Genomic DNA, 9,948 nt, shown 5'->3' on the forward strand with positions numbered 1-9,948 from the left:
AGCCATCCCACCTCCTTTGACTCAGCTTGTTTCCAAGAATATAAAAATAAACTCATTTCCTTAAGTGCTTTTGAACATCTTTGCCAGTGCCAACACAGCAAGCCATTCTTTCCGACTTTATACCCGTCGTTGTCATCATCCATTGAGGGAAGAATATTGTGACGTTCAAACAGTTGCAGCAGTGTAAATCAAACGAAACGCATCCGAGCATTCTTGGAGGAATCCTGGGTGATGATGAAATCCTGAACGTCAACAAATCTGATTCTGTTGCTCTTGAAAGCCTCAAAACTGCTCACGTGGATGGAAAAGGGGACAACGAGACCTCGTCAAAATAGCATGGATAGGTGAACGAGGTGATTCATCATCATCATCATCATCATCATCATCATCATCATCATCATCATCATTATCATTTTCTTCTTGTTTCATATGCAGGATATGATTGCAGGGTCGCATCATTGGCTGAGGGCGGCACAACTGTGCCACTGATACAGTGCCCCCTGTAGGTCAGAGAAGTCATTTGTCGTTTGTTCAGGGTTCCAGCGACAACTCGCCGACTCGTCACATGGGACACCGTGAGATATTTAACCACCAACTGAGACCACCAACTAATGCCGGGAGATGAGACGCCCAGTTTAACGTCCATCAGAGGGACGGCAAATCACCGTGACCGTGAACCACCGGGATGACAGTTTTGTAGCTGGGTCGGGATTCGAACTCAGGCGAAATGGCCCACAAGCAAGTGTGCGTCCGTACATCTCGGGACTCGGCTATCCTGCCAACCGCAGTAAACGAGGTGTGGATACGACACAGACACGAAGGGCGAAATGGCCTCTTCCTGTCTCTTTCCTTATTGTGGAAGATGTGCAAGCCAAAGTACTGTGCATCTTCTGCAATAAGGAAAGAGACAGGAAGAGGCCATTTGATGTACAGTTCTATGAAGCAGTGTCTCGGTGGATGAGGGAAAGGCAGTGGACGTAGTATATCTGGACTTGAAGAAGGCATTTGATAAGGTACCACGTCGGAGGTTGTGAGCCAAAGTGAGGGCTTGTGGAGTGGCTGGTCAGGTAGCTAATTGGATTGCAAACTGGCTTTGTGATAGGAAGCAAAGAGTGGATGAAAGTAGGAGGATGTCTTGCTGGGAGGATGTAAGTATTGGGGTACCTCAAGGATCAGTACTCGAACCATTACTGCTCATTTATTTCCATCAACGATTTGGATCATGGGGTAAAGAGTAATCTTTCCAAATTTGCAGATGATACAAAGCTTGGAGGTGAGGTGGATAGCAGAGGGGGTGGTGATCAGATTCAGGAAAATATTGATACTTGCATAGATTGGGCAACAGATTGGCAGTTGTAATTTAACCTGAGCAGGTGTAAGGTGTTGGGGATGGGAAAGAACAATGAAAATAGAGACCACATGATGCAAGGAGTAATTTTGGAGCGTTTCACACAGGAGAAGGATCTGGGGTGGTAATAGATACGGGAGGTAAGCAGGCAGCACAATGCCAGGCAGCTACACGTACAGCAAATCGGGTTTTTGGTTGTATTCGGAGAGGGATCAATTATAAATCAAAAGAGGCGGTGTTAACATTGTACAGGAATTTAGTGAGGGCCACATATGGAATATTGTGTGCAGTTTTGGTCACCACAACTCAGGAAGGACATGGTCTGCCAAAGAGAGGGTTCGGTGCTGGGCTACTGGATTGATTCCGGGCCAAGTCAGACTCAGCTACGAGGAGCGGTTGAAGGAGACAGGGCTTTATTCACAAGAAGAGAGGCGGTTACGAGGAGATATGATAGAGATGTTTAAGATAATGAAAGCTAGAGATAAAATAAGTGCAGATGAATGATCCAACAGAGTAAACAGTGATAGGACCAGGAGCCATAGCCTGAAAGTAAGATGAGGAGAGTGAAGAAGGTAGCAAGGCAGGGGACTTTCACTCAGAGAGTAGTTAATGTATGGAATGGTCTCCCTGGAAAGGTAGTGGCAGCAGAAAAAGTAGATAAGTTTATATTAGAATTAGATAGGTACCTGGAAGTTATGGAGATGGAGGGGTATAGGGATGTTGATAAGACTTTTAGGTAGTTTGAGTATTCATGGGTGATTGTGTGCATGTGTACGGAGTGCTGTTGGTGGGGGTCTCGTCAAGGGGGGTTGTTTGGTTGATGTGTATGTTTTTTACCCAAGCCCATGCCCCCTCCCCTGGAGAAAAACAAAATACAAAAACTACAAAAAAACACAAAACACTTTATTTAAATACAAGCTGGTAGGCGACATGGGTGGTCGCGACATAATTGCATACTAGTCATACAGTTTTTGACGGATCGGGCTGAAAATTTTTGACAAAGAGGATGATTATAGTGCACATAAAGGCAGGCACAGAAGCCGATTTTTGATTTTCGGGAAAAAAAATTTTTCGGATTTTTTTCAAAAACCAGTCCCGTTGCGAGGCAACGGTGGCGTCCATAGCAACGGTGCTCAAAAGCATAGAACTAGATCCTGGTATGAACCTACCAGTCAAGTTTCATCAAAATCGGTTGACTCCTCTGGCCTTGAGAGCTGTCCATTACATACAAACAGACAGACGGAAAATCTGAGAATAACGGTAGTCCAGCGACCACCCAACAAAAGAAAACACAGAATGAGATTTTAACATCAAATTATTAATTAATTCTTGTTTTTTTTATTAATTAATTCATTAAGTCTGTCTGATGTTTTTGACGTCACGTTTATAAACCTCCCGCTGTAGCTTACTTCATACACGTGACTGACTTGATCGAATCGCAGAGCTTCACTTCGTCTTCCTGTCGGTCTCATGGCCCATCCGATGGGAAGGTGCAGAGGGGAGCACATCACCAAACCGTGACGTCATCGTTCATCCGGTCAGCCTGGTTCGATTCCTGACCTCACTATATAATAATAATACAATGAATTCGTCGGATTGGTGCTTCCTCGGCACAAGATGGGTCCACAAGCAATTGCTCCGTTCCTCGGATGAACGTTAAGCTGGGCGTCCAGTCTGCTCGAATAACTTGGTGAACTTTGACGAAGAGTCGGCGAGTTATCACCGGCATTCTGAACAAATTACAAATCCCTACCCAAATCACCTTCTGTCTATAACGCCGGGCCTGGCCAGCCAGTTTGTGAAAGACTTGGGCCAAAACCTTCCCCGGGCCCAACCTCCAAGAAGGGAGGAATGATTGGGTCTGTTGAAGAAGTCCAGGAGTGCTGTGGTGTCGTGCCATCCTCAAGGCTGACCGACCTGCGATTCCAGGAATGACTGCTGGGCCAATTAAAGGATTAATGAACCGTTTTAGGATTTTTACAGGATCATGAACGACAAGCGAATACAATATCCAGTATGCATGAAAAGTTATTTTTTTAACTACTTTGCACGTCGCTAATTAAAGAAGGGAGAGAGGGAACAATTAATTGGCAGCGATTATTTAATTATGCATATTCTTCGGAAGTGCAAGTGGAATTGTATTCCCATCGGAAGTTCTTGTCACCGAACCAACTCATCTATCGAGTTTTATTCTAATCCGTCCACAACTTTTTGAGATATCGCGTTTTTTTCAGTTTTAGACCCGTCTCTCAATGGTGAAGAATCACTTTTAAGATTCTCGTATCTGGATTCGGATCTTCACCAAAATCTAATCAATTCGTCTTTGTCACACACCCAACCTCTCCACCAAGTTTCGCCCAAATCCATCCACAACTTTTTGAAACATCCTGTTCACAGGCAGGCAGACAAGGGTGAAAACATAACCTCCATGCACCTTCGGTGGTGGTGGTAACCACAACGGCACTCGGTTGACCGCATACCTCCACCAAACTGAACCATTTTACGTTTTGTAGTCCATTGACAGGCCGGATCTGGATCCGGACCAGAACCAAAATCTAATCTGCTTGTTCTTGTCTTCTACCCAGCTCATCCACAAAGTTTCATCTTAATTCGTCTAAAATGTTTTGAGATGTCATAAGATGTATCGTTTTTGGCCCGATCTCAATGTTGAATAATCATCGATAAAATTCTAGCATCCAAATCTTCAGCAAAATCGAAACTAATTGTCCTTGTCACACGCCCGACCTGTCCACCAAGTTTCGTCCGGATACGTCCATAACTTTTTGAGATATCTTTCTCACAGACAGACAGACAGACATACAGACAAGCCGATTGGCGGCGATGGTTCGCCAAGCATGGAAACTATAAGATATAGAGCAAAATGGATGTCATATAGCGGATAGGGAATCACCTTAAGATTTTGCAAATCAAATCTCATCCAGTTCCATCGATGATAACTACTCGGTATCCATTTGAATGAAAAGTACCGAAAATGCGGTTTGAAATCGGAAATCCCCAAAGTTCGAGGGGGTGCTGTGGGTGAACAAAGATCTAAATCGAAAATCCGGCTCGATCGTTTGTGCACAATGTATTCCAGACGATTAGTGTGAATTTTCATGACCATCCGACCATAACCCTCGGAGGAGTAGCATTTGGCGCGAAGGCACCTCCAGCTCTCGCGTATTATCGATTTTTGCACTAATTGACCTTTGACCCCTGACCGAAGCGAAATCGATCAATATGTCCTGAGGCAAAGTTGTAGTACTCATTGAGTACCATGAACCTGCAAAGTTTCATTTGTATCGATCACTCACCTGGTCGCTAGGGGGTCTTCAATTTTCGGCAATTTTCGCGCATACCCTAATTGTAGGGGGCGCTGCGGGTAAAGTATTCCATATATCACAAAAAACGGAATATATTTGATAGAACATCACCTGTAGATCATTCGTGCCAAATTCATAACCCTACGTGGGATAATGGCTTTCGGAACTGATTTCGCGTGAACGGCACTGATTTTGAAGCTTTTTCGGTTGTTGCTAGGGAACCAAAGCATCCCTAGCAACCATCACAATTTCCAAAGCACTGGATCATAAGATGTACCTACCACCCGAGTTTGGTCAAAATCGGCCCACGTTTACTACCAATTATGCTGATGACAAACGAACAAACATCCAAACAAGCTGGTAGGCAGACATGGGTAGTCGGCCGTTGCTCGGCAACGGAGGGGTCCATAGCAACGGTTCTTTCTCACACATAACTCGGACATACCATGAACCTGCCATACCAGTTTCATCTATATCTGACTCATACTCTCTGAGATATAACGAACTTCGTTTTTTTAATGTTTTCGACCAGGGTTCATTCAAAGTCTATCTTCTCCGACAGTTTTCATAGGATCCGGATGGAAATGTTTGACAATATGGCTGAATGTACGGCCCACAGTCACTCGTGGCCTGATTTTTAATTTTCGAAAAAAATTTTTTTTTTATGATTTTTCAAAAATTTCAAAGTCCTGTTGCTAGGCAACGGTGGTGTCCATAGCAACAGTTCCCATTTATACACAACTAGGTCATGGTATGAACCTACCAACCAAGTTTCATCGAAATCTCCATTGTATTAACGGAGCACTGGACCGAACAGAGGGACAGACAGACAGACAGACAGACAGACAGACAGACAAACATGTCGACGGAACTACTAAAAATAAGGGTAGAACAGATTTCAAGTTTTTTTGAATTTTTTTTTTCGACTAGATCGACTACCCAACAAACATATCGACGGAAATACTGATAAGGGTAGACAAAAAAAAATTTTGAGATTTTTTTTTCGACTCGATCGACTCCCCAACAGACAAACATATCGACGGAAAGACTGATAATAAGGGTAGAAAAATTTTTTTTTTTCGACTAGATCGACTACCCAACAGACAGACAGACAAACATATTGACGGACATACTGATAATAAGGGTAGAAAAAAATCTCAATTTTTTTTTTCGACCTGGTTGACTACCCAACAAATATCCAAACAAACAGACAAAATTACTGACAAGCTGGTAGGCGGCGATGGGTCGCCGAGCCTGGAAACTACAAGATATAGAGCAAAATGGATGTCATATAGCGGATAGGGAATCACCTTAAGATTTGCATATCAAATCGCATCCAGTTCCATCTGCTGATAACTACTCGGTATCCATTTGAATGAAAAGTACCGAAAATGCGGTTTGAAATCGGAGATCCCCAAAGTTCGAGGGGGTGCTGTCGGTGAACAAAGATCTAAATCCAAAATCCAGCTCGATCATTTGTGTACAATGTATTCCAGACGATTAGTGTGAATTTTCATGACCGTCCGACCATAACCCTAGGAGTAGCATTTGGCGTGAAGGCACCTCCAGCTCTCGCGTATTATCGATTTTTTCACTAATTGACCTTTGACCTCTGACCTAAGCGGAATCGGTCAATATGTCCTGAGGCAAAGTTGTAGTACTCATTGAGTACCATGAACCTGCAAAGTTTCATTTGTATTGATGCACTCACCTGGTCGCTAGGGGGCCTTCAATTTTCGACAATTTTCGCGCATACCCTAATTGTAGGGGACGCTGCGGGTAAAGTATTCCATATATCACAAAAAACGGAATATATTTGATAGAGCATCACCTATAGATCATTCGTGCCAAATTTCCTAGCCCTAGGTGGGATCATGGCTTTCGGAATTGATTTCGCGTGAACGGTACCGATTTTGAAGGTTTTTCGGTTGTTGCTGGGGAACCAAAGCGACCCTAGCAACCATCACAATTTCCAAGTCACTAGGTCATAAGATGTTCCTACCACCCAAGTTTGGTCAAAATCCACCCACGTTTACTACCAATTATGCTGATGACAAACGAACAAACATCCAAACAAGCCGGTAGGCGGCCATGGTTCGCCGAGCATCCGATGACATTTGGTCCCTGATCTGAGTTAATCTCGTACTAAGTACTTACGAAATTGCAATCGAATCGGTTAAACCGTGTATGAGCAAGGGAGCTTTGAATGGTCATTTTGCCCGAACAATGCACTCATTGACCTTTGACCCCTGACTTAGCTGAGATAGGTCAATATGTCCTGAAGCAAAGTTGTAGTACCCATTGAGTACTCTGTACCTATGAACTTTCATTCGTATCGGTTAATCCGTGTAGGAGCAAGGGTGCCTTGAATGGTAATTTCACCCAAAAAATGCACTTATTGACCTTTGACCCCTGACCTACTCGAGATAGGTCATTATGCAAATTAACAAAGTTGTAGTACTCCTTACGCTCTATAAGCATGTAAAGATTCATTCGATTCGTTTGAACCGTCTTGGAGCTAGTGTACTTTGAATTTTCAGTGGGAATGCTCAATGGCCCTCGGACACCCAAGTTGAGAGGGTTATCATTTGGAAACTATGAGATATAGAAAAAAATGGATGTGATATAGCAGATAGAGAATCACCTTAAGATTATGCATACCAAATCTCATCGATTTCCATCTTCTGTTAACTACTCGGTATCAATTTGAATGAAAAGTACCGAAAATGCGGTTTGACATCGGAAATCCCCAAAGTTCGAGAGGGTGCTGTGAGTGAACAAAGATATAAATCCGAGGTCGGCAACCTGCGGCCCGCGGGCCAAATGCGGCCCGCGAACTCCTCCCATGCGGCTCGCGGCGTCTTGTCCAGATTTCCATTAGGTGCGGCCCGCGAAACATTTTTCTGAACCGACGGCAAATTTAACATATGTGGACATATGATTCTTCCACATATATCACAGTCTCTCTGTCACAATAAATGATTTTCGCTTCAAGTCCACTTAACTTGGTCTTAAATATTTTTTCGTTGTTGTTTCAGATGGCTGAAGGTACCCTGACTATGAAGAAGAGGAAGCTGTTAGACGAGAACCGCTCCTTCAAAAAGGAATGGGAAGCGTTCTTCTTCGTCGAGCGCAAGGGAAAGGCTTTGTGTATCATCTGCCACGAGACCGTCGCCGTCATGAAGGTGTGTAACGTGAAGCGTCACTTCACTTCGTTGCACCCCAAGCAAGCTGCGTTGCCTGACGACAAGAAGAAGGCAGAGTTCGGGCGTCTGAGTGCCCAGCTGGAGAAGCAGAGTGCCTTCATGAAGAGGAGCGTCTCTTCGACGCAAGCGGCTGCTCAGAGCAACACTCGGGCTAGCTAACGTGTTGCACACCTTGTGGCCACCAACCTCAAACCGTTTACCGAAGGTGAATTCCTCAAGGAGTGCATGATGGCCGTGGTTGAGGACGTGTGTCCTGACAAGTCGAGAGAGTTTGCGGCCATCAGCCTGCCTGCCAGGAGCTTGACCCGCCGCATAGAGGAGATGGCCGCCGATGTCCGGGGCACCCTGAAGGACATGTGTCAGTCTGCTCGCTTCTTCTCCATCACCTTGGACAAGTCGACTGACATCAAGGACACGGCTCAGCTTGCCATCTTCTTCCGCAGCAGCAGGGACGACTTCATCATCTTTGAGGAGTTCATCCAACTCATTCCACTCAGCGGTACCACCACTGGCGCCGACGTGTGCAAGGCAGTCACAGACTGGCTGAAGGAGGCCGACCTCGACCTCTCTCGCATGTGCGGAATCACGACCGACGGAGCGCCCGCCATGGTCGGGGACAAGAAAGGCTTTGCGGCGCTTCTTGTGAAGTACCTGCGCAGCTTTGGACACCAGCAGGATGTGAAGCGCTTTCACTGTCTGGTGCACCAGGAGGCTCTGTGCGCCAAGTCTGTGACCATTACGGAGGTCATGACTGTCGTCGTCAGGGCGGTGAACTTTGTTTGCGCCCGTGCTCTCAACCACAAACAGTTCCGCGATCTCCTGGCTGAGGCTGAGGCAGAGTTCGACAACCTGATCTACTTCTGCGAGGTCCGTTGGCTCAGCCGAGGAAAGATGTTGGAGAGAGTCTTCAGTCTGAGGGATGAGCTGGCGTCTTTCCTGCGGGAGAAGGGCAATCCTGTCCTTCAGTTCTAGGATCCCGCATGGGTGTGTGACCTCGGGTTCCTGGTGGACATTACTCGACATCTAAACGAGCTGAACATCCATCTGCAGAGTAAAGATGTCTTGGTACCTGTCCTCCTCACCTTCGTGAAGGCATTCAAATGCAAACTTCGCCTGTGGGAGCATCAGCTCAAGCAGAACAAATTCACTCACTTCGCCCAATTGGCTGAGCTGCGCCCGACCCCCGCTGCCTGCCGTCGCTACGCCGCTGCCCTGTTTGAGCTGCGAGGCGAGTTCGAGAGACGCTTCAAAAATGTGCGCGCCTCTGAGAAAGAGTTCAAGCTATTCTCCGCTCCCTTTGATGTGGATTCTGTGGATGTGGCTGACGACCTTCATCTGGAGCTCATTGAGCTCCAGTGCTCAGAGAACCGCCGCGCAAAGTTTGCTCTTTTGTCGCCAATGAAGTTCTGGCACTCGCTCTCAGCCTCCCGTGCTTTCCCGGCTCTTGTTAGGGAGGCCCTGCGCTTAGCTTCATTGTTCGGGTCCACATACTCTTGCGAGCAGCTATTCAGTCGCATGAATCTGACGAAGAACAAGACGAGAGCACAGCTTACAGACGCTCATCTTCAAGACGTCCTCCTCCTGACCTCCTCCTCCATCAAGCTGGACATTGACTCTCTGTCTGCATCAAAGAATCACCAGCCTTCACATTAATTGTTTCACATTGTGATTACTGCAAGTCTTAAGATTCAATTTACAATTACATTTATTATCATTGATTTTAGGTGTATTTGTTATTTTTTCGGGTTGGGAGGGGGTGCAGCCCGCGAGGTGGCCCGAACGTAGCCCAGTGGCCCGCGGCCTGGTTTAGGTTGCCGACGCCTGATATAAATCGAAAATCCGGCTTGATCCTTTGTGCACAATGTATTCCAGAGGATTAGTGTGAATTTTCTTGACCATCCGACCATAACCCTAGGAGGAGTAGCATTTGGCGCGACGGCACCTCCAGCTCTCGCATATGATCGATTTTTGCCCTTTGACCCCTGACCTAAGCAATATCGGTCAATATGTCCTGAGGCAAAGTTGTAGTACTCATTGCATGCTATGAACCTGCAAAGTTTCATTTGGATCG

At 45.8% G+C, this 9,948-nt stretch overlaps 1 protein-coding gene across 1 annotated transcript; it reads left to right on the top strand.

The window, feature by feature from the left end:
* Positions 1–8,105: 8,105 nt before the first annotated feature.
* Positions 8,106–9,530, top strand: LOC147014676 (general transcription factor II-I repeat domain-containing protein 2-like). Its single transcript, XM_085850610.1, has 2 exons — positions 8,106–8,834; positions 8,928–9,530. Exons 1-2 carry the CDS (start codon positions 8,106–8,108, stop codon positions 9,528–9,530), a joined length of 1,332 nt encoding a protein of 443 aa, XP_085706736.1.
* Positions 9,531–9,948: the final 418 nt, after the last annotated feature.

Source organism: Eptatretus burgeri, chromosome 13 (assembly GCF_056783735.1).
Source record: "Eptatretus burgeri isolate ZD-2024b chromosome 13, Ebu_testis_v1, whole genome shotgun sequence".
In the NCBI taxonomy this organism is placed as follows: domain Eukaryota; kingdom Metazoa; phylum Chordata; class Myxini; order Myxiniformes; family Myxinidae; genus Eptatretus; species Eptatretus burgeri.

Excerpts from the sequence above, each read along its gene's own strand:
- LOC147014676 (XM_085850610.1), top strand. The coding sequence starts at position 8,106 with ATGGCCGTGGTTGAGGACGTGTGTCCTGACAAGTCGAGAGAGTTTGCG. Across the intron at positions 8,835-8,927 it reads TGCGGGAGAAGGGCAATCCT|AGTAAAGATGTCTTGGTACC; the intron begins GTCCTTCAGTTC and ends ATCCATCTGCAG.